Here is a 26,045-nt window from a genome sequence, read left to right on the forward strand (position 1 = left end):
CTAACTAACCTAAGGACATCTCACACATACTTGCCCGAGGCAGGATTCGAACCTACGACCGTAGCAGTAGCGCGGTTCCGGACTGAAGCGCCTAGAACCGCTCGGCCACCACGGCCGGCAAAAACATTATGACAACCTACGCAAAAGCGTGTTGGTCCACCTCTGGAAAGCAATTCAACAGTCATTTTGCGTGCCATGGATTCGATAAATACTTGAGGTTTCCAGAAGTTTGTGGCACCAGATACCTATGCGTAGCAGGCCACACACTTCCCGTAATTTACAGGCGGTTTGCTCGAACAGTCGAAGGGGTATACTGCCGGTTCATAGTGTCCAACGGGCACAATATTTCGGCGATCAGACATATCGCCATCGTCAGGTGCTCTAACGTCAGCGCACCTGACGATGGCGACATGTCTGATTGCCGAAATATTGTGCCCGTCGGACACTATGAACCGGCAGTATACCCGTGGACTGTTCGAGCAACAAATACGCCGGGAGAAACAGAAGAATCACTACAGGCGGTTTGTTTGTGGGCGCAAGCTGGCGCCCGATAACGTTCCAGTTGGGTTTCATCGCGTTCAGATAAACCGAACTTTATGGCCAAGACTTCAGCGTGAGTTCGCTATCACGCTTCTCAAACCATTGAAGAACGATTCTAGTCTTGTGACACTGACAGTTATCCAGCTGAAAGATGCCATCGCTGTTGGGGCAGACATCAAGCTTTAGGGGTTACAGGTGGTTCCTAATAATGTTCACGTAATCGACAGTTATGGTGCCTTGGAATACTACTGCAGGTCCCACTGAAGTCACTTGGATATGCACCATAACGTAATGCAGCTCCCACTGGCCTGAGTACGTGGCGCGCTACATGTTTCGAGCAACCGTTCGTCTTCAACCTGGTTTAATAGCACGGTCCAATCTTGATGACGCAGTGCCCATTGTAATCGCAATTGAAGCTGCTGTTGGCTCAACATGGGAACACACAGGGGTCCTCTGCTGCGGAACACCGTGTTCAACACTGTGCGCTGAACGGTGTGCTCCAAAACACTGGTGCCTATGCCAGCACTGTACTCTGCCTTCAAATCTTTCACAGATCGACGCCGGCCTACCCTGGTTTAGAGACGGGCAAGCCGTACACAGTAAGGTTTTTTCGGAAATAGAAACTAGAAGGGGCACGACTAAAAACACTTAAGTAGGAACAATGGAATCAAGCTAGACAAGAATATCCATGAGGAACGATGAAGTGTTAGATACGCTCAGCCACTAAAGAGGGCCTGCCAAGGTCTATGGAGGTAACGCAGGTTGGGTAGCAAGAGGATGAGGAAGGCGAAGAAATCCATGAGAGAGAGTAACTCAAAATGCACAGCAGCAGAGGGGACTAAGAGGCAGCAGCCGCGACTGCATGTAGCAAGAACACCGGGCCCACTATGGTCTCCCCGTGCTATCGCTGGAACAGCACAATTGCTCCCTGTCCTGACCATGACCAAGATGTCACCTGCCCTTTCCTGCTGGAGAGAGAATTAAGCCCAAAACTTTGCTTAAGGACGATTTACGTGATTAAAGCTACAATCGGAAAATAAAGGACAGTTGAGGAACTTACAACACAACCAAAATAATAGTCGTATTCAGGCATATTCCACTCTTCAACTGCGAACATACAGAAGCTAGCCGGCCGGTGCGGCCGAGCGGTTCTAGGCGCTTCAGTCTGGAACAGCAAGACCGCTACGGTCGCAGGTTCGAATCCTGCCTCGGGCATGAGTGTGTGTGATGTCCTTAGGTTAGTTAGGTTTTTTAGTAGTTCTAAGTTCTAGGGGACTGATGACCTCAGATGTTAAGTCCCATAGTGGTCAGAACCATTTTAACCATACAGAAGCTTACTGAAAGAGGGGTATCATACTGATACACGAAGCAAACAGTGCTGAAGACATTCAGCACTGACACTGAATCTGGCCATCGTTGCTGTGCTATTTTGGGAGTAATAATGAAAGAAAAGAAATACACTAGGCAATGATGATTGAACAAAGACAGTCTAACATACTGAGCCAAGCGTGTCCACTCCACGTTCCTGTGTTACAAGCTGGGTTACTTAGACTTTGTTAATGATAGCCTATGTGCTTATTCAAACTTATAATATTCATGTAATTCATATGTACTTGTGTACATTAACATTACGTTGAACAAAATGAGCTATTCCTGTTCTGTTCCTCTAGAAAAGTTTAGTAAGCGTTTTAAGAGTTCATGGATCTAAAATTTGTACAGAAAGGGCATTACATTCGGTGGACGTTTCAAGAAACGTATTAATGTGATCCGGAATTGAAAAGCAGATTGGATATACTGCTGATGATACCCTTGGCTGAGATCATTCCCCATCCAAGAAAACATACCAGGTTCTATTAATTAAACCTTCGAGCCACTCACATACGTAAGAACATATTCCTGATTCTCGGATCTTCGTCAATCTGTAGTTTGAACACACTTTCTGGAATATGGAACCTGCGTGATGCACTTCGTCAATGGTTCACAGGATATCGTGCGAGAAATAGGAAAGCCAAGTATGGCAAGAGCAATGGTTTCTATATCCGTACTGATTTGTGGATAAGATCTTTTCTGTCACAAAAAACTTTAGTATATTTCAACTCTGAATAAACTTAACAATTCTGTAGAAAACCGTTGTTAAGGATATGGATCTAAGTTTGTGGGTCTGTTCTTTTACGGAAAATTGGGGTACAATCGGGTTTGGGGAAGAACCGGGAGTCATTTCTCTTTACGAGTCTGTAACTCTTTTGCCCGTTAGACCTTTAAGACAACCGGCAACTCCAGTGCCGCCAGGAGGCTTGATAGCGTCAAACGCGTTGCTGGGCAAAATAACTTCCTAAATTTTTTGCTGTTGTGTTTCTTATATAGTGATATTTTGTATTCGGCAAGGAACTATTAGTCATATTAAAAGCTGAAACTAGTAATAAAATGAATAATACTTTTAACAGGCCTTATGAGCATATGCCAAGTGAAACGATTGTTCACCATTCTTCTTATGCACAAAGAATTTTACAGAGAAGGTACAGTTGATGTAAAACCGGAACTGCCTGATAGAAACCCACAATTTTGTAAGATTTATAGCGTGTAACATAAGAAGTATCTGCTTTTAACAGCACACTACTTGTGCCTATACGTTTTACTAGCTACAATTTAATAAATACATATAAAATTTACAATTAGTTGCTGCAATTTTTGGGTTATTTTATCACTAATAATTTGATTAATCATCCTTTTGAAGATGAAAACACACATCTGGGATCGGACTATTAAGCGCTTTATATGATCAGGACATTAAGACATGGCTTAACAGCCATCCGGGAAGAGTGACAACCCAGTACCAAATAGCTCAGTTGTTTGGACTTTCATACACTAGAACAGCAACAATGCAAAATGACCTATCTGCATTTAGAAAGACTAATATTGTCCCGCTTAATGCAAATGCCTTTGGCGAATAGGAGCTTCCAGCATCAGATAAATCAGAAAGAATAATTCCAGAGTTCCAGAACACGAAACTGTCACTTCCTGCTTCTCCATATACTGATCCGTCGACTGAAGTGCAGACACAGTCTTAATTCACTGTATCACCGTAGAGTGTAAAGTCAGTTCCTTATTACGAGAAACCATCACCAGTCTCCATACACAAATGAACTCTATCAAACAAAAAATCTCCCCAGAAGGTAAAAAAATGAAGCACTCCGGGTGTAGATCATAGGAAGGGCAGATTCTGACGACGTGAGAGCCCAACAGCTCTTCTTAAGATGAGAGTGAAATGCCTTGCCTTCATTGTAAGGAGTTCAAATTGTCAACAAGAAAATCATTTAATTGGGTAAAGTGTTCTAAGTGTTAGAAGTGGGTTCCATGAAGAATGTACAGGGTGGACTGAAGATGACTGGCCTGAGTATCAGTGTGTTGCATGCCTCAGACGGACAACATAACATTGATCATTTGTGCCCCCACAGAGTACGTGCTTTTACTCCAAAGTACACTATGTGATCAAGTCTCTTGACACCCTCAAAAACATACTTTTTCATATTAGGTGCACTGTCCTGCCACCTACTGCCAGGTACTCCGTATCAGCGACCTCAGTAGTCAGACATCGTGAGAGAGCAGAATGGGGCACTCTGCAGAACTCATCGTCTTCGAACGTGGTCAGGTGATTAAGTGTCACTTGCGTCATACGTCTGTATGCAAGATTTCCACACTCCTAAGAATCCCTAGGTCCACTGCTTCCGATGTGATAGTGAAGTGGAAATGTGAAGGGACACATACAGCACAAAAGCGTACAGGTCAACCACGGCAGTGCCAAACGGCAGTGCCAAACGGCAGTGCCAAACGGCAGTGCCAAACGGCAGTGCCAAACGGCAGTGCCAAACGGCAGTGCCAAACGGCAGTGCCAAACGGCAGTGCCAAACGGCAGTGCCAAACGGCAGTGCCAAACGGCATCTCGCTTGGTGTAAGAACTGTAAACAATGGACGCTTGAACAGTGGAAAAACGCTGTTTAGAGTGACAAATCACGGTACACAATGTGGCGTACGATGGAGTGTGGGTATGGCAAATGCCTGGTGAATGTCATCTGCCACTGTGTGTAGTGCCAACAGTAAAAATCTGAAGAGATGGTGTTGTGTTTTTCATGGACGGGCCTTGCACAAGTTTTGTTGGCACTATCACAGTACAGGCCTACATTGATGTTTTAAGCACCTTCTTGCTTCCCACTGTTGAAGTGCAATTGGGGGATGACGATTGCATCTTTCAAAACGATCGAGTACATGTTCATATCCCAAGACCTGTGGCGAAGTGGTTACACGATCGTAACATCCCTGCGCAGAGTCCTGACCTGAATCCTATGTAACACCTTAGGGAGTTTTTGGACGCCGACTTCGTGCCAGGCCTCACCGACCGACATTGATACCTCCCCTCAGTGCAGCACTCCGTGCAGAATGTGCTGCCATTGCCCAAGGAACCTTCCAACACCTGATTGCAGGTGTGCCTGCTAGAGTGGAAGCTATCAAGGACAAGGGTGGGCCAACACCATATTGAATTCCAGCGTTACCGATGGAGGGAGCCACTAACTTTTATAAGTCATTTTCAGCCAGGTGTCCGGATAATTTTGATCACCAAGTTTATGGTATTGTATCGTATGGTATGTAACGTAAGTTTTTTATGTCTATTTTTCACTGAAATAAATTTGGCGTCCAAAAAAATGAAGATCGTTGTTATCTAGCTTTCTCCTTAGCTACCAGATTATATCCAAAATTACCCTATTATTCTTATACAGGATAGTCAATGTCTGAAAAGCTTTTAAGGGTGTTGCAGGGTGGATTGTGCTGAGAAGTAATTGTAAAGAAAAAAAATCGATACGTTGCGCTGTTTCCGATTAAACTGGCATTGACTTTAGCTAGTCAGATAGTGGCGCGCGCAGATGCTCGCAATTGCACATGCTGAAACGCACATCTGCGGGTCCGTGAATTATCACTTGTTAAAACGTGAGCGAAAGATGCTTTTGTTGGGTTTGGCGACACTGTCTCAAGCAGGCTGCTTGATTTTGCTCGCGCAGTTACCTGATTGGCTAACTTTAATGCTAAGTAAACCGTAAATGGCGCAAAGTGTCTCTTTTGTCAGTTATGTCTCAGCGCAGCCTACTGTGCAACAGCCTAACAAAGCTGTTCAGACTCTTTCTGACCACCTTATATGTGAGAGTTACCTGCTCTTTTTCCAGTTGCATGGAAGTGTGTGTAGCAATAGAAAACGACAAAATCAAAGCTTAAGTTACACCAGACTGGTCGACGAGTGAGTTGAAGTCTTTGTTCCGCTTAGCGATCTTACGCAGGAGGAGAATTTTCTAAGATCATCTCTCGGTACGACTTTGTAAATTGTTGTATGAGGTGGTCCTCTGCAGAATTTTTGCGAAGAGCGTAATATGCAGGAACCAGTGAGAAGGGACATGCATGAAGACGACGGGAGTAACTTCCACAGTGCTAGAATAAGCCACATAAGGCAAGAGCTCTAGGCGATGGACAGACTGAAATATATCTAGCTAATACAGAACGCTGAGTCCAAGTGCTACCCTGAGATGAGATTGGCACAGGAGAGGAAGTCTTGGCGTGCCGAATCAAGGAATGGATATGACTGATGAAGACCAAAGTACGAGTAGTCCCTGCAAGAAAAAGAATGTAGTAGTGATGGAGTGTACTCACCCCTGGATGCAGTCACAGCTCTCTGCCTCCTTACGCACCACGTCGAGTACCGAGTCCACGCGGTCGGCGCCGTCGGTGTAGTGGCCTTTGGCCCAGTTATTGCCGGCGCCGCCATGACCGTACACAAAGTTGTCAGGCCGGAAGAGCTGTCCGTAGGGCCCGCAGCGTACCGCTTCCATCGTACCAGGCTCCAGGTCCAGCATAATGGCTCTCGGCACGTACCTGCTGCTGCACGATTGGCTCCCAGCTGTCAGAACACAAATCAGTAACTAGTTTGAACTACATGTACTAATAAAATAGTGCCCCTTGGTGCTGTTGGAACTGTGGTGAAGGCGGAAGTGAGAATTCTCAGTCTGCAGAGCTACGAGATTTCACAGAAGCTATTGTCCGATTTGGTTTTTAATTGAGAAAGTGATAGTATTGCCATGTATCCTGATTTCCGGTAGATGTCCATTTTTAGGTGATGTCATGACCCGTCACGTGTCGGCCTTAGGCTGGACGCAGTTTGTTCCGACTTTTGGACACTGATAATTCTAAATATGCGTCTCACTTCAGAAATGCTGCAGCACACTGAAGTGCCGAGAAGAGTTCCTGAATGTTTCGATTGAGATGATAGAAGTACGTAAAATACTCACTCCATGAACCAAATGGGGCGTCTCGTCGCAGCTGGAACCGTACATCTCGGAAACTTATTTGCGTGGCTTACAAATGCCGCTGTTTCTCGAACAGTGTTTCAAATTTTCGCCTCCTGTAGCCCAATGACAACTCATCTTGACACGACGTTTAATACTTCAGTTGCGTTGCAGTGACAGCCCTTTACGTCCACTTTTTCATTTCGTACTTTTGTTTGTAGTAAAACGAGAGAGGCAAATGTGCGCACAACGCCCATCGACATTATCAGCTCACTGTGTGTAAATACGGATGTAACTAATGTATAGAATATATTTGTTTCGGAACGCTAAATATAAACAATTTGGATGGAGCTACACACTAGGATGATGTACTAACAATCTCAAACATGAACCGGTCTTTTTTTGTAATTACGCTAACATTCTTCAGAAATGCAGAGTGCAGAATTATTAAGCGCGTGTGTCTTCATCACTGTCATTTAATGCGTGGTTTCTTTGTACTAAAATTTTTTGTGGATGGTCTTATAGGTTTTAGATACCATGATAACTAATGAAAAATCCTAACATACATGAAACTAATAATTTTGTAAGAAAATAGTTGAAAATACGTCCGTTTGTCTTGACATGTCCTAGTCCCGACAGTTTTTTTTTCATTCACCTGTCCTTAAGCTCCAGTTTTCTGCTTTTATCTGGCAACAGAACCAGACAGTTATTTTCCATTCCTTTGAGTGATTCAACAGACAGCGGCTCAGGGGGAGAACATCTTCGCTGTAAACGACCAAGGAGCCGGTGCTTTGTGAACCGCTGAAGATATCCAAACTAGGTTTTTTTACCTTTAATCCTCTGCACTGTTTAACAACCGACATCCTTAAGCAGCTGATTAACGATATACACTGATGAGTCAAAATGTTATTACCATCTGCTTAATAGCTTGTTTGTCCGCCTTTGGAACGAAATACATCACCGATTCAGCGTAACAGGGATCCTAGTTTGTTGGTAGGATTGTGGAGGTATTTGTCATTATGTGTCTACGCACATGTCACGTAACTCTCGTAAATAACGGGCTGCCGATTTGCGTACCCCGTGATGGCGCCCGATAGCGACGCAGATGCGTTTCATAGCGCTTAGATCAGGCCAATTTGGTTGTCGAGACAAACTTAAGTCCACTATAATGCTCCTCAAATCACTGTAGCATGGTTCTGTGTCAGACACGGACCATTAGCCTTCTGAAACATGACCTCGCCGTCGGGCGTGTCTTCGTTTACTACCACAGATTCCATGCAAGTCTAGGAAAGTCTTCCATAACATTACTGCTCCCAACAGGTTGCGTCCGCGGCGCCCTGCACGTTTCGACACACCGTTCACCCCGATAACTGCTTTTTTTTGTTATGGTTTTAGGGCGCAAAACTGCTAAGGTCATTAGCGCCCGGTCTGTGACTTAGGAAACAGTAAAAAAAAAAACGAAAACTGAAACTAGCAGCAATGGGAACGAAAGTCATAAAACTGGAGAAACTAAAAGCAGAAGGAAGGCTAAAAAATTCACTACAGAAGGGGGTTGGTTGTCCCAAAAAAACTTCAAATGACTGACGTCATTTCACTGGCACGAATGAACTCTAGAACGCGATCGGCCGATCGCGTGTCATCTGCTAAAATTGACGATATATCAGGCGACAGCTGTAGACGGGCGCCTAACTGAGTAAAATAGGGGCACTCAATTAAAAGGTGTCTTACCGTTCGCAGCTGAGAGCAGTGGGGACAGAGTGGGGGAGGATCGCCGCTTAAAAGATGTCTATGGCTAAAAAGACAGTGCCCTATCCGGAGTCTAGTTAAAATTACCTCCTCCCGACGACGCGTTCGGGAGGAAGAGGTCCAAGCACAAGGAAGAGTTTTCACGTCCCGAAATTTCGGGGAAGTGTCGACCAGTGAGCGTGCCAAAAATGAACAACACGACGACATAAAACGCTCCGTAGATCGGCGACGGGAATCGATGGAATAGCTGGCCGAAGAAGAGAGACTGCAGCCTTGGCTGCAATATCGGCCGCCTCATTTCCGCAGATACCAACGTGTCCCGGGAGCCAGAGGAACGCCACCGAGACGCCCCCCAGGTGGAGCAAGCGCAGACAGTCCTGAATCCGGTGGACCAGAGGGTGCACAGGGTAAAGAGCTTGGAGACTGAGGAGAGAGCTGAGAGAATCGGAGCAGATAACGTATCCGCTGATGGCGGCGGATGTAGTGGACAGCCCGGAGAACAGCGTAAAGCTCCGCAGTATAGACCGAACACTGGTCGGGAAGCCGAGAGTGATTTGGGGTGTCGCCAACAACATAGGCACTCCCTACACCTAACGATGTTTTCGAGCCATCGGTGTAAATAAATGTGGCTTCCGTCATTTGTGCACATAGAGCAGCAAATGTCCGACGATAAACAAGTGCAGGGGTACCATCCTCGGGAAATCGACAAAGGTCACGGAGCAGGCAGATCCGGGGACGGAGCCAAGGCGGTGCTGTACCCCAAGTTGTCAAGAAGGTTTTAGGAAAGGGGAAGGAAAGAGAATGGAGCAGTTGACGGAAGCGGACTCCCGGTGGTGGTAGTAGGGAGGAGGGGCGGCCTGCATACCCTACATCAAAGGAGGCGTCGAAAAATATGTCATGGGCGGGATTAGCAGGCATGGAAGACAGATGGCTGGCATAACGGCTCAGAAGGACTGCTCGCCGATTAGACAGCGGAGGTTCAGCAGTCTCAGCATAAAGGCTTTTTACAGGGCTGGTGTAAAAAGCTCCAGACACTAAACGTAATCCACGGTGGTGGATAGAGTCGAGACGCCGAAGAATAGACGGCCGAGCAGAGGAGTAGACTATGCTTCCATAGTCCAATTTCGAGCGCACTAAGGCGCGATAGAGGCGGAGAAGGACCACTCGGTCCGCTCCCGAGGAGGTACCATTCAGGACACGGAGGGTGTTGAGGGATCACAGACAGCGAGCCGAAAGATACGAAATGTGGGAGGACCAGCATAGTTTTCTGTCAAACGTAAGACCCAAGAATTTAGCGACGTCTGAAAACGGAAAGTTGACAGGTCCTAGATGTAAGGAGGGCGGAAGAAACTCCTTACGTCGCCAAAAATTAACACAAACGGTCTTACTGGGAGAAAAACGGAAGTCGGTTTCGATGCTCCAAGAGTGGAGGCGATCGAGACATCCTTGAAGACGTCGTTCAAGAAGGCTGGTCCGTTGAGAGCTGTAGTAGATCGCAAAATCGTCCACAAAGAGGGAGCCCGAGACATCAGGAAGGAGACAATCCATAATTGGATTAATGGCAATGGCAAACAGTACAACACTCAGCACGGAGCCATGGGGTACCCCGTTTTCTTGGGAGAAAGTACGGGAGAGAGTAGTGTTCACCCGCACCCTAAATGTGCGCTCTGCCATAAATTCGCGAAGAAAAAGGGGCAGCCGACCTCGAAAGCCCCAAGAGAACAGTGTGCGGAGGATACCTGTCCTCCAACCGGTATCGTATGCTCTCTAGATCAAAAAATATTGCTACCGTTTGGCGTTTCCGGAGAAAATTATTCATGATATAAGTGGAGAGAGCAACTAGATGGTCAACTGCAGAACGATGCTTTCGGAATCCGCATTGGGCAGGTGTTAAAAGACTGCGGGATTCCAGCCACCAAGCTAAACGGTAATTCACCATACGCTCCAAAACCTTACAGACACTACCCGTGAGAGAAATGGGGCGATAGCTAGAGGGGAGATGTTTGTCCTTTCCAGGTTTCGGAACAGGAACGACGACAGCTTCCCGCCATCGTCGGGGAAAAGTACTGTCGGTCGAAATTCGATTATAAAGGCGAAGGAGGTAACGCAGACTATGGGTTGATAAATGCAGCAACATTTGGACGTGGATACCATCCGGTCCTGGGGCGGAGGAGCGAGAAGAAGAGAGTGCATGTTGGAGTTCCCGCATGGAGAAAACAGTATTGTAGCTTTCGCGATTTGGAGAGGAGAAAGCAAGAGGTCGCGCTTCCGCTGCACGTTTCTTCGGGAGAAACGGTGGCGGGTAATTGGAAGAGCTCGAAATCTCAGCAAAGTGCTGGCCCAATGAGTTAGAAATTGCGACGGGGTCCACTAATGTATCATGCGCAACAGTGAGCCCAGAGACCGGGGAGAAACTAGGCGCGCCTGAGAACCGTCGAAGCCGACTCCAAACTTCCGAGGAGGGAGTGAAGGTGTTAAATGAGCTAATAAAGAATTTCCAGCTTGCCTTCTTGCTATCGCCGATGACGCGACGGCATCGCGCACGGAGCTGCTTATAGCTGATACAGTTGGCCAAAGTAGGATGGTGACGGAAAATGCGAAGAGCACGTCGCCGCTCACGTAGTGCGTCATGGCATGCCTCGTTCCACCAAGGAACTGGGGGGCGCCAGGGCAATTCGGAGGTGCGTAGTATTGAACGTTCCGCAGCTGTAAGAATAACGTCGGTAATATGTGTGACCTCATCGTCGACGCTGGGAAAGCGACGGTCATCGAATGTCGCTAGAGACGAAAAAAGTGTCCAATCGGCTAGGGCAAACTTCCAGCGTCGCGGCCGCGTATATGGCAGTTGAGGCTGCAGTCTGAGGACACGTGGAAAGTGGTCACTCGAGTGTGTATCATCAAGGGCGAACCATTCGAAGCGCCGAGCTAGCGGAACAGTACCGACCGCAAGGTCCAAATGAGATAAAGTTGTCGTGGAGGCAGACAAAAATGTGGGGACCCCAGTGTTGAGGCAAACTAGATCCGCTTGGTGGAAGACGTCTAGCAATATGGATCCACGGGGACAAGGATGTGGAGATCCCCAAAGCGGGTGGTGGGCATTGAAGTCCCCAACCAGCAAATAGGGGGGTGGAAGCTGACCAAGAAGATGAAGGAGATCAGCTCTTGCCTTTGGTGTGGACGATGGAATGTATACAGTACAAAGAGAGAATGTGTATCCGGAAAGGGAAAGACGGACGGCGACAGCTTGGAAGGAAGTGTTTAAGTGGATTGGGTGATAATGGAGAGTATCATGGAGAAGAATCATGAGTCCTCCATGGGCTGGAGAGCCTGCAACAGAGGGGAGATCATAATGGACAGACTGAAAATGAGGGAGAACAAAGCAGTCATGGGGATGCAGCTTTGTTTCCTGAAGACAGAAGATGACCGGCGAGTAGGATCGTAAGAGGATCGACAATTCATCCCTATTGGCTCGAATGCCGCGGATATTCCAGTGGATAATGGACATGGGGTGAACAGAAAATGGAGGAATGTGACCAAAGTTGCTGTCAACTCAAAGACTGCTCGGAGCTAGCGACCGACAGCATGGAATGGCAGTCAGCCGAAGGCAGAAGATCCTGATCCATAGGTTGGTCAGGAGCAGCTCCTGCCACCAGCGATCGGCCGGTTGACCGGCAACCAGCAGTGCGCCTCGGCGACACAGAAGACGGCCGAGGGCGATTTCCGCCAGGTGGTGCTGTAGATGGGACATGCCTTAGCGGAGAAGGGGAGGAACTGGGTTTCTTTGTCAATTGTCAAGAAGAAAGTGCGGGTTGGAATGATGTTCGTGTCAACCCTTTTCATAACTCTATGAACAGCCGTGACGGCCTGGTCAGACAGGTAGTGCTGAATTTCTTCGTCAGACAATCCATCGAGGGAGCGTGTATAAACGACCCCACGCGAGGAATTTAAGGTACGATGCGGTTCCACCCGGACAGGGAAGGTGTGGAGCAGAGAAGTACGCAGCAATTTTTGTGCCTGGAGGGCACTGTTTGTTTCTAACAACAGGGTGCCATTCCATAATCTGGAACGAGACTTCACAGGACCTGCAATTGCGTCGACACCTTTCTGAATAATGAAAGGGTTGACCGTGGAGAAGTCGTGACCTTCGTCAGACCGAGAAACCACAAGGAACTGTGGCAACGATGGAAGAACTGTCTGTGGCTGAGACTCAGTGAACTTACATTTGTGAGCAGACATAGTGGAAGGTGAGGAAACCATTGCAGAAAAATCCCCCATGATTACCAGCGTCTCCGATGGCGCGCTCCTCCCTTGTGGGGGCCCTCACTGAGGGCACTCCCACCTTAGGTGATTGTTCACACCTCAGTTCACACCTCCCGACAAACGGACGGAGGGACCAATCGGCACTTTCAGAAGGTATCAGCTCAGGTAATCACCCCTCCCTGGGCCTGGCCATTACCAGGGGGTACGTACGTGTCCTACCTGTCTACCCGGGGCGGGGAATTACGCGTTACCCCGTCACCGGCTACGCATTGAAGTGCATGGGTCGGCCTTCAGACATGCACAGGGAGGAAAAAAGAGAAAGGGAAAGGAAAGAAGAGGGGTCTCAAACGCCGCAGCAGAGAAAAGTGCAGAGATAAGTGGGAAGGAAAAGAGAAGGACAGAAGAAGGACGAAGACTTGCAAGTATAGAAAGCAAGGAATTTTTATCAGTTAAGAGCGTCCGTCACTGGACGTAGGCACAAACCATACTCCCAGAGGAGGAGAAAGGGAAGGAAAGAGCCAGAGGTGAAGGGGGCGAAGATGGGGGAGGGGGAAGGATTAGGAAAGGGAAGGTATGCAGCCCAGAAAGGAAGGAGGGCCACATTAGCTCGGGGTCCCGTGCTCGCTACGCACGTGTCCACAAAAGAGTTGTGAACCCCCTGGGGGGGATGACTGCTTTTGTTGAGAAGACCGTCTATCTAGTGTAGTAAAAGTGCTATTCACCCGCAGAGCCGACACGTTTCCATTTTTTTTGTTTGGGGTTTAAGGGCGCTCAACTACTGAGGTCATTAGCGCCCAGTCACAATTGTTAGAGCACATAGAATCTAGTAAAACTCAAGGGGTGGGGACACCAGAAAGTTCTTACGAAGAGGCAGATAAAATAAGTGAAAGAGTTAGATGTCTTTGGACAATCCAGTCAAAGTAATGAAACGAAGAACATGAGCAGCTGCTCGAGCGTCATCCGCTAAAATATCCTGTAAAGTAGATGGCAGAGACAGGACAACACGAGATTGACTAAAACGGGGACACGACAATAAAACATGGCGCACTGTTAATGCATGACCACAAGGGCACTGCGGGGCTAGGTCACCGGAGAGCAGGTAGCGGTGGCTAAACCGGCAATGCCCAATCCGCAACCTGGTCAGAAGGACCTCTTCTCGCCGATATGGTTGGGTTGGTTGGTTTGAGGATTAAAGGGACCAAACTGCAGAGGTCATCGGTCCCTTGTTTCATAAACACACAGAGCACAGGGAAACCATCCATTAGTAATTCGAAGCAGAAGATAAAAATTCCAGGGGAAGAAAATCCCCAAGGTCAATAATAAAGAAACATGGAAAACGGAGCACAGCAACAAAAATAACATAGAGAAGAAAAGCAGAAGGAATTAAAACGCACAGCAGAGGACTGTGGCTGGCTGATCACGAAAATAATAGGATGAGTCAGCCACTCTGCAACACATTAAAACTTCCAGCCTAAAAGATTAGGGTGGAGTCGAATTACAACACAAAACAAAGTAAAAGATACAGCACAAAAGAGTGTGACGCAATAAAATTAGAGGGATCTATAAAAGCCACTTTCTCGAATAAAACTTAAAACACGATCTGCCATAGAGGCATTGTCACCTAAAAGAGATGATGAATCACCCTGGAGATTAAAAGCACGCCTGAGAGCAGTTAAAAGAGGACATTCTAACAACAGATGGGCCACCGTCATGGTTGCACCACAGCGACAATGAGGGGGGTCCTCTCGACGCAGCAGATGACCATGCGTCAGATAAGAGTGACCAATGCGGAGCCTGCAGAGAATAACGGAATCCCTGCGAGAGGCCCGCATGGAGGAACCCCACACGGTCGTGGTCTCTTTTACAGGCCGCAACTTGTTGGGTACAGACAGAGTGCGCCATTCGTCTGCCCACATCCCAAAGACCCGACGGCGTAACACCGATCGGAGATCAGTTGCCGGGAGGCCGATCTGAAACGGCAGTTTGCGGGTGGCTTCTTTAGCTAACTTGTCGGCGTGTTCGTTTCCCGCTATCCCAACGTGTCCCAGGGTCCATATGAACACCACTGAACGACCACGCTGTGCAAGAGCATGAACGGACTCCTGGATGGCAACAACAATGGGATGGCGTTGGTAGCACTGGTCAAGAGCCTGTAGACTACTGAGAGAGTCGCTGCAAACGACAAAAGACTCGCCAGTGCTGGTACGAATCCGCTCAAGGGCACGAAAAATGGCTGTTAGCTCTGCGGTGTAAACACTACAGCCGTCCGGCAAGGAGCGCTGGTCTACATAGTCTGCATGAGCGTAAGCATACCCCACATGGCCATCAACCATCGAGCCATCTGTATAGATAACCTCCGAGTCGCGGGATGCATCGAGGAGAGCAAGAAATTGGCGGCGCAAGACTGCAGGAGGAACTGAATCCTTTTGCCATTGTGAGAGGTCCAGCCGAAGCTGTGGCCGACGAATACACCAAGGTGGTGTATGTGGGTGGACCTGAAAAGCAGATGGAAGAGGCAAAGACTCGAGGTCACTAAGGAGTGACCGAACACGGATCCCAATGGTATGGCCTGATCGAAGCCGCCGGTGTGGGGTATGGACTGCCGCATTAGCGAAAAGGAGACGGTAGTTAGGGTGACGGGGAGAACAACGGACGTGGGCAGCATAGTTGGCTAACAATTGTTGACGCCGAATACGAAGCGGAGGAACCCCAGCCTCAGCAAGGAGGCTATGAACAGGGCTGGTGCGGAATGCTCCTGTCGCCTGTCGAACCCCACAGTGGTGAACGGGGTCCAGCAGTTGCAACGCCGAGGGCGACGCTGAGCCATACGCTACACTCCCATATTCAAGCTGGGACAGCACAAGGGCTTTGTAGAGCTGCAGCAGCGTATTACGATCTGCACCCCAAGTTGTGTGGCTGAGGCAGCGAAGGGCATTCAGATGCTGCCAGCACTGACGCTTGAGTTGACGAATATGTGGAAGCCAAGTAAGCCGGGCATCGAACAGCAATCCCAGAAAACGGTAAGTGTCAACAATCCTGAGCATGGCATCCTGAAGATAGAGCTCAGGGTGGGGATGGACAGTTCGACGCCGACAAAAGTGCATAACACAAGTCTTCGCAGGAGAAAATTGAAACCCATGGGCTAGGGCCCACGCCTGCGCCTTGCATATGGCTCCCTGCAACCTACGTTCTGCAACACTAATGGTGGAAGAGCTGAAAAAGATGCAGAAATCGTCAGCATATAACGTGGGTGAGACAGACGACCCTACTGCTGCTGCAAGGCCATTAATGGCCACAAGGAAAAGGGGCACGCTCAATACAGAGCCCTGTGGAAGGCCGTTCTCCTGGATATGAAGCGAACTATGGGATGTGCCAATTAAAACGCGAAATGTCCGAAGAGAGAAAAAATTCTGAATAAAAATGGGGAGAGAGCCCCGGAGACCCCACCCGTGCAACGTGGCGAGAATATGGTGCCGCCACGTCGTGTCATATGCTCTGGAGAGGTCGAAAAATACGGAGACGAGGTGTTGGCGCCTGGAAAAAGCAGTGCGGATTGCAGACTCAAGAAAGACCAAAGCATCGGCGGTGGAACGGCCCTGACGGAAGCCACTCTGGCACGGAGCCGGAAGACCCCGAGACTCGAGCAGCCAACACAGCCGTCGACTCACCATACGTTCCAATAGCTTGCACAGAGTATTTGTCAAGCTGATGGGCCGATAGCTATCCACATTAAGCGGGTCCTTACCAGGCTTCAGCACCGGAATGACGGTACTCTCCCGCCATTGCGACGGAAAGACACCATCGCTCCATATGCGGTTGAAGATGGCAAGAACACACCGCTGACAGTCCGGGGACAGTTGTTTGATCATCTGATTGTGGATTCCATCTGGCCCAGAGGCTGTATCGGGGCACTGTGCAGGGCGCTTTGTAGTTCCCACAAACTAAATGGGGGTGTTATACGCCTCAGGGTGGCGAGAAGTAAAAGAAAGCCGTTTGCATTCCTCCTGGCGTTTTAGCGCGCGGAACGCGGGCGGGTAATTCCCCGACGCAGAGGCCCGAACATAGTGCTGGGCGAAATGCTCTGCGATTGTATCGGTATCGGTGGATACCGCCCCGTTGATGGTAAGCCCTGCGACACCTGTAGAGTGCTGCAATCCAAAGATGCGCCGAATCTTCATCCACACCTGGGAGGGTGAAGTACGGGAACCAATGGTGGAAACGTACCTCTCCCAGCACTCCTGTTTCCGCCTTTTGATGAGCCGCCGTGCCTGAGAACGGAGACGTTTGAAAAAAATTAGGTTCTCCAAAGACGGGTGCCGCTTATGTCGCTGAAGAGCCCGCCGACGTTCTTTAATGGCTTCAGCGACCTCTGGAGACCACCAAGGCACTGACTTGCGCCGGGGCACCCTAATGAACGAGGAATGGTACGTTCCGCAGCGGAAGCAATCGCTGCAGTCAGTGTCTCAACCGCCACATCGATGGTACCGTGGGGGAGAGTCAACAGTGGCAGCAGAGGAGAACGTTTCCCAGTTTGCCTTGCTAAATGCCCATCGAGGCAAGCGTTCATGGGAGCGACGCTGGGGTAATGAAAGGAATATGGGAAAATGGTCACTACCACACAAGTCGTCATGGACTCTCCAGTGGACCGATGGTACAAGACCTGGGCTGCACAACGACAGATCTATGTTCGAGAACGTGCCATGCGTCACACTGAAATGTGTGGCGGCGCTATTGTTTAAGAGGCAGAGGTCGAGTTGGGACATGAGATTCTCGACATCTCTGCCTTGGCCAGTAACCTTCGTTCCACCCCACAGGGGATTGTGGGCGTTAAAATCCCCCAGGAGAAGAAAAGGCGTGGGAAGTTGGGTGACAAGTGCAGCCAATTCGGTCAGGGAGACTGTACCACCTGGAGGGAGATAGACACTGCAGACGGTTATGTCCTGGGTAGTCCTTACGCAGACAGCCACAGCTTCCAATGATGTTTGAAGGGGCACAGGAGCACTATATACAGAGGTAAGGACATACACTCAGGCTCCACCTGACACACAATTGTAAGTGCTACGGTTGCAGTAATAACCCCTGTATCCACGAAGGACAGGGGTCCGCATTGCCGGGAACCAGGTTTCCTGGAGGGCAATGCATAAAGCAGGTGTCATGCTTAGAATCTGACGTAGCTCAGGTAGCTGGCTAAAATAACCGCCACAGTTCCACTGGAGGATGGTATTTTCCATGTCTGTGAAAGGCGTGACGGGACTGGGAAGGCAGATTACGCCGCTGGGTCACCTGCTGCCTCCAATGGAGCACCCGTGCAAATGCTATCCATCGTGTCCAAGGGACCGGTGAGAGCGAGGTCCTCAGCGGACGCCAGAAGCTCCGCCTCGTCCTCAGACGCAGAGCTGGTAGGAGGCGGTGGGACGGGTGCCACCGCAATATCGTTGGTCTTGGGGACTTTCTTCTTTTTCTGCTTGTCGCGCTGTGCCTTCGGTGGGTCAGGCTTCATGGGCTTCACTGTGTCAGTCTCAGGGACAGACGATGACCGGGAGGCCCTACAACCAGGGACGGGTGGTTGTTTCAGCCACTTTCGTGTGTCCGCTTTTCCACTGGTCGGAACTTGCGAAGAGAGGTCCCCAAGGGATCCCTTCCTGGCGAGAGTAGCCGAAGAAGTCTTACGCTTCTCCGGCTGGGAAGGGGAAGCTGATGTCCCCAATGGTTGGGAGGGTGCTGCTCCTGAAGAAGATGGAGCAGGAGCAACAGAGAGTGAAGTGCCCCCCCACAACCAAGGGGACCGGTGAATTCTGACAAAGCTGAGAGCGAACTGCAGGTGACGACACTGTAGAGGTTCGAACCGGTGTTGCAGCAGCGGCATGGGTAGACGTCATAGGCACAGGATGTAGCCGCTCATATTTCCGCCTTGCCTCGGTGTAGGTCAGGCGGTCCAGGGTCTTATATTCCATTATCTTCCTTTCCTTCTGGAAGATCCGACAGTCCGGTGAGCAGGGTGAATGGTGTTCTCCGCAGTTAACACAGATGGGAGGCGGAGCACATGGAGTATTGGGATGCGAAGGACGTCCACAATCTCGACATGTGATGCTGGAAGTACAGCAAGATGACATGTGCCCGAACTTCCAGCATTTAAAACACCGCATCGGAGGTGGGATATATGGCTTCACATCACAACAGTAAACCATCACCTTGACCTTTTCGGGTAAAACATCACCTTCGAAAGCCAAGATGAAGGCACCTGTGGCTACCTGATTATCCCTCGGACCCCGATGGACGCGCCGGACGAAGTGAACACATCGTCGTTCGAGGTTGGCGCGTAATTCATCGTCGGACTGCAGAAGACGATCCCTGTGGAATATAATACCCTGGACCATGTTGAGACTCTTATGCGGCGTAATGCTAACTGAAACATCCCCCAACTTGTCACAATTGAGCAACATCCGTGACTGGGCAGAGGATGCCGTTTTGATGAGCACAGAACCAGAGCGCATTTTGGACAAGCCCTCCACCTCCCCAAACTTGTCCTCTAAATGCTCCACAAAAAACTGGGGTTTGGTCGACATAAACGATTCTCCATCAACCCGCGTACACACGAGGTACCGGGGTGAATAGTCTCCACTGCCTTCTTTAGCAAGACGTTCCTCCCATGGAGTGGCCAGGGAGGGAAATGATCTTTGATCAAATTTCTTTCCATTGAGTTTAGACCTCGATCGCTTAGAGACTGCTGGTGGAGGCCCACCAGCGAGAGATGATGTACCACGCTTCATTGCGGGTCATCCGCCCTGATGCCACATACTCCGACCAAGGGCCCTCCCCACTGGCGCCACCCAGCCGCAGCAATAGCCACCTGACAGGATGGCCATTGCCGGGAGTCCTGATGCCCCAGGGAGATGGGCATCTACTCCTTGGCATACGTGTTAACGGAGCAGGCATCAGTAGAGCGATCCCTGTGTTGTCAGGGGGCTACAACCTACAGGGTACATGACGACCCCACCACAACGGGCTGGCTACCTTGCTGGATTTTGGGTGCCATGGAAAGTCCATCATGATCGTAGGTGCAGATGGGGACGCACTATGGGCGTAACTTGTGCAACCCATCAGGCGTTTAGGCCCAATTTGAGGAATAATGTGTGTGGTTACAACGCCGTTACAATGCGGAGTGCCAAGGTCTTAGTGCACTGAGGACCAGTGATACGCCACGTAAGGCATCCTTCCCCAAAAGGCTCGTACTTCTGTAGAATTTTGAAAAAAGGTGGTCAAACCCCAAGGGGGACCATCACATGGAAGGCCGAAACGGTTGAAACTCCATTTAGTCGCCTCTTACGACAGGCAGGAATACCTCGGGCCTATTCTTATCCCCGAACCCGCAGGGGGACGTTTCCATTGGTCGACGGTCGAATCCCGTTGGTCCCGTGGCCACTGCGATCTTAACTGACGCTGTCGTTGGTTCAATATGTGAACACACGAGGAACGGTGTGCCTCTGAAGACTCGTGCGTGTACTATTATTGCGCTTTTTCGGCAGAGCTGCCACTGATCATCTATCCCACTTCACAGAGCAGAACTTCTCGAAACCCCACGTTCTGCGAAGAGTTATGGTCGCCCAACAATTTTTCGCCTAATGGTAGTTTCATTGTCCCTACATCTTTCCGTAGATGCTCGTGCCAGTAGCACATGAACATTTGGCCAGCTTCGACGTTCTTGAGATACTCGTTCACAGGTTAGTAATAATAATGTACCCTTCATCAGTGTCGCTTATCTCAATTTCCCTATTTGCAGCCCTTATCTTCGCTTGCGTGATCCGCAGTCCGTGTCTGCTCCGCTTAAATAATTTTGTTGTCGCGTCACGTGCCCTCAACGCCACCAGACGGCATCCAACGTCGCGGTGGGCAGTGATGATAATGTTTTGGCTCTTCAGTGTACGCTTGTAGTGGCACTTAAAAGCTTGTGGAAAGATGATTTAGTACTTGTTAATGTTCGCGTTTGTATCTCAGTAGTATCGAAGAAATGAGATAACTGAATGGCAAGGCAGCCATCTGCTAACGTGGTTTAAATAGAGCCAAGAGGGGGCACCTATGCGTATACTATGGCTTAACACGAGTTTGAGAATTTGTCACCGGCTACACCAGTCTTATCAGTTATTTAAATTAAAAGGAGTCAGTGAAAGTGAGAGGAGAAAGTATCATCTGGATAGAACTAGGAAAAGGAGTAGAGCAAGGATGCTGTCTGTCTACCTCTCGTTCCAGTCTATAGTTGGAGAGTACACCGACTGAAAAAATCGCAATGCTAAGGAGTTGCGCGACATGAACGAAAGTTTGTAGGTGTGCGTCTGTGTCTGAAAGATGTTTATTCAAATTTCACGGCAGTCGCGTAAGATGCGCTAATAGCGCCACTATGAGGATGCAAATGAGGTTTGCATTAATCCTTTAGACTGACTTTTTCGGGAAGGAAAACTTTTCTTTATTTGGTAATGCACTTAGGTTGTTTTTAACAATTTTAGATGCAAGATTTATACATAAAGTATGTACCCCGATTTCAATACATGGATTGAAGTCAGTAATTGCGAAATATTCTAATTTAATAAATGGTAAAATGATCAATAATTACCATGCAAAATAATAACAATGTTAAATTATATAACGGAATGTAGCGAACCAACCACATCCGAGTATTCTGGAGGACACGAGTTACTACGCACTGTCACACTGACTTGCTGGGATTTTCATAGTGATGCCGGACAGTTGGCAGCGCTTGCGTATGATGGAGAGGATGAACATTCACAAATTTGCACCTCAGGTTTCCATTGGGAAAAAGATACTTCTGTTGCAGCTAAGATACAGTAGAAGTTAATATATTTAGCTGCAGCCAGAGGGTCTGAATGGGTAAAATTCACGCTGTAACGATCGTGAGCTTGAGTTACGTTTGAGACTGAACGTAGTGAGTTTATGTTAGTCAAGAATGCTTTTAGGGCGACAAAGATCCCAGTGTAAATACGTCACTGAGTGAACGTAGTCGTGTAGTAAGTCTACGAGAAGCTAGATGTTCCTTCTGCATTATTGCAGGAGGGCTTGGCAGGAATGTAGCCACTGTACATGACTGCTGAAAGCGGTGATCATGAGAATATACCGTCAAAAGAGGACCGGCTCCGGACGGTCACACGTCACTACCGAGAGCAAGGACCATCGTGTTCGGCGTACGGTTCTGGCGCATTGTACTCTATCTGCAGCAATTTGAGCAGCAGTTGGCACCACAGTGACAAGAGCTCCGAGCCAGACGTCCTGTATCGTGCATTCCACTGATCCCAAACCACCGCCATTTGTGACTTCAGTGGTGTCAAGTGAGGGTATGTTGTATTTCCTGATGAAAGCTGATTCTGACTCGGTGCCAGTGATGGCCATGTGTTGGTTAAGAAGAGGACGGTTGAGGGTATGCATCCAACCTGTGCGTGTTACACACACTGGAACTATACCTTTAGTTATGGGGTCGATTTTGACAGCAGGAGCACTTCCATGGTTATCCCACGCACGCTGACTGCATATTTGTACGTCAGTCTGGTGATTCGACCCGTTGTGCTGCCATTCATAAACAGCATTCCAGATGGTGTTTTCCAACAAGATAACACTCGCCACATACCGCTGTTGCAACCCAACATGCTCTGCAGAATGACTACCACCAGAGCTATCTCCCGTCGAGCACATACGGGACATCATCATCGAACGACAACTCCAGCGTCATCCAGAAACAGCATTAACCGTCTGTATTGAGTGACCAAGTGCGCGAGGCTTGGAACTCCATCCCACAAACTTAGCATCTGGCATCTGTAGAAAGGAAGCATACAGACGTGCATGCATTGTGTTCAATATTCTGGCAGCTACACCGGGTATTAATTTACCAGCATTTCACATTTGCTATAGCTTATCTCGCGCTCACAGTAACCTGTGATCTTGCGATGTTAACCACATATTGTATCTTGACAAATTTACTCCCGAAATTTCGTTACTGTACAATTGATTTTGGTATTGCGTTTTTTTACCACTACCAATTAAATGAAAATGGAGTTAAAGGAAGAATATGGTGTTTGAGGTTTGCAGACGATTATGAGCCTCCTACGAATACATTAAAAAGATCAGACGGTATAATGGATACGACTGAAGCGGAAGGAAAGGTTTATGGAGTTAAAATCAGTATAAAGACAATTTTAATTGAACTACGAGGGAAAAAGAGATGAATTCCGAATGAAGGAATATTTAAGAGGAACAAAGCTTTGACTACTTCGGAAACAGGGAACAGACAGACTGAAAGAACAGCACAAAGACGATACCGATGGCGGAAGAGGGTCTTTAGAAGAACAGGAGAATTTTCTGTACCAATATAGACAAAAATTTGTGGGAAAGATCAGTAAAATATTTTGTGAAGAGGGTCGTGTGTGGTGCTGAAACATGGACACTGAGGGAGAAAGAGCCAGGCAGGGGCCTGAGATGAGGATATGGAGGGCGGAAATAGTAAGTTGGATGGATCTAGTAAAAAATGAAGTATTCAGAAGAGTGAGAGAGCAAAGACAATGAAAGTAATATACAGAAGGAACCTGAACTGCATTGGACAAACATTAAGAAAGTGAAGGTTTATAAAACAGTCCAAGAGAGATGTGGAAGGGAAAGAGGAGGCGAGGTAGGAAGAGATTTCAGATGCTGCATGTGATGGACGGCAACATATACAGCAGCATTAAGAAGAAAGGAATAGGTCTCAAGAAATGGAGATGCGAAGGACCTACTCATATAATATATAACTGATTATGGTAATACCCATCAAGCTAGAGTTTCGTAATGTACACTTTTTTCGTACATTGTTCAACAATTCAGACCACTTTTACTCGCTTCATTTCTTTTATTCATTACTCTATCATTACATACTATCTTTGGTGACAGGGTATATCTGCAAGTTTCAACTTTTAGGGCATTCAAAAATCTACCACTACCATCTAGTTCACAGTTGGAACTTCGTATTTACAGTTCACTTGAGAATCTATTTTTGGAATGGACTGGTATTTACTCCTCGAATACCGGTTCTGTAAATTTATCCAACAGGATTTCGCGAGAATCTCTTTCCAAAGATTCCCCCGTTACCCACAACACATTCGTATGGGATGTGTCGACTTATTACTAACAAAGCGGTGTGTCAGAATTACTCCCATTTTTACTGTGACTTAACGCTGAACAATACTGTGCTGTTTCCCTTACATATACAAGTTGCTTCCCCAGAATAATACTACAAATCTGATTCCTCCGATCACCTTCCTTCTGATTTTATGTGATCGTCTCACTTATCGCTTCTTAGTGTCATCCACCACCTAGATGAACTATGCGTGCTGTAGGTTTAAAGCAGTTATATTGTGTTCTCAACCATATCGGCAACTAATAGTGGAAGTCATCCATTTATTCATAATCTTCGTATTATTTTAGTGCAGACCTGGTTACTTAAAATGCAAATTAGGTTTAGATTCTTTTCGCCCTTCTGAAAATACGTACTTTCTTACATTTCCTGTTTTGCGTATTAGACAGTTTTTAACGAAATACGAAGTTATTTTTAAGTATCACTCTGCATTTAGTAGATTATTGCACTAAAACAAGACACACGAAAAAGACATCAGTAAAAAAGCCATTTCTGAAACTTGCGATTCGTAATAGCTGCTACGGTATAGTTTCAAAGTCCACCACTAGGGAGCAGGAGTAGTATAGGAAGGATAGAGAGCCCATATAGAGGTGGTCTAAGGAAGGAAGGTAAAGTGCCAGGGGCAGCTGGGTCAGCAACTTGCACGAGTAGAGCAGCGCCAGTCCGAAGACAAGGTCTTAATGTAACCTCATGCACTGCCCACGCCTCTAGGGCAATTGCGTTGCTACGTTCAATGTCATCACATAACCTGATAAGTATCACCTGTTAAGATAAGCGCTGTCCAACCTCCTTCCATTGCCCATGCCTGTAGGCCAGTTGTACGACAAATATGACATGAAAACAATCACCAATGCACATTGTGTGGATTAGGGCAAAACTGGCCTAGGTCAATAGGAGGACTTAAAAATGGCAGTGAAACGAGTCCCCTCCCTTCTCTAGGCCAATTGTGTCTTGTCATTTGAGGTCCGTATACTATAGTGAAAGGATCACTACTGTCATCAGATTGGCCACCGCCTCTTGTCAGAATAAGCAGGTGCTGTTATGTTGTTCCCTCCACACACTCCTCTAGGCGAAGTGTTTGACAGGATGTTATCCTATTTAAAATGGTAGCCAATGTTACCATACCGAATGGTCAAAAAAGGTGATCTTCAAATCCCTTAATTACAACAGATAGAAGAATGTTGGATTTTTCTGTATGATCATCTCCCACTGCTGTTTACAATTTTGGGGTAATTTGGTGCGTTTTTGACTGATTTTTCCGCTTCCTAGATCGTCAACCAAACACACGGAAATACTAGGCTTTATACGTGTAACAATTTTCACAATGTACTACTATAACATATATACTGATATCCCACATTATTTAATGAGCACAAACAAAGACGCCCTTGTTCTACGAAGTCTACGTTTCACTGTAAAGAATTTGTTTATGCATTATTAGTGGGGTAAAAATGTCACTATCAGGCTGTTTTAGAGGAGTCTGGTACTAAGATTACAGCAGACTTAAGTAAGAGCAGGGAATCAGTACGAACGTTTCTAAAGACAAAACCTCGTTAAAAATACACTAAACAATTTTGTGCAGTACTGCTGCTACCATCACCACTAGGGCAGTATCTGAGTACAACAGACGCGTACTTTATTTGAAAAACTAAAAATGTGAGGTGACATACTGCCTGGATCTTTGATGTATATAAGAAGCTGTGAGAGCTCCAGTTAATCTGTATTATGAAATTTCCACGTTACGTTTTATATCTTTAGAGTATATACGAAACCAACAACCATAGTTTGACTTCATTCGGTATTACCAACTCCCAAGAAGGGACAAACGGGTATCATTGTTAGGTGAACAAGGAGCAAGATTGTGTAAAGATCAGTAGGTAGGCATAAAGCTGTATTTAATATGGCTAAATTCAGAACTCAACCTCCACTACTGCCCATGCGTGTTTTAGTGCATGTAAGATTTGTATTTTGGCAGTTAGCATTGTGTTGGCAGAAGGTTTTTTGCG

General features: G+C 47.6%; 1 protein-coding gene across 1 annotated transcript in view; it reads right to left on the reverse strand.

The window, feature by feature from the left end:
* Positions 1-26,045, reverse strand: part of LOC126143525 (tubulin beta-3 chain-like) — a gene marked incomplete at its 3' end in the record, with an annotated part of 80,549 nt that overhangs the window by 15,256 nt on the left and 39,248 nt on the right. Inside the window, exon 3 of the mRNA XM_049915432.1 lies at positions 6,232-6,478. Coding sequence (XP_049771389.1) covers positions 6,232-6,478 — 247 coding nt within the window. The remainder of the gene's footprint in view (positions 1-6,231; positions 6,479-26,045) is intronic.

Source organism: Schistocerca cancellata, unplaced genomic scaffold (assembly GCF_023864275.1).
Source record: "Schistocerca cancellata isolate TAMUIC-IGC-003103 unplaced genomic scaffold, iqSchCanc2.1 HiC_scaffold_818, whole genome shotgun sequence".
NCBI classification, from domain to species: domain Eukaryota; kingdom Metazoa; phylum Arthropoda; class Insecta; order Orthoptera; family Acrididae; genus Schistocerca; species Schistocerca cancellata.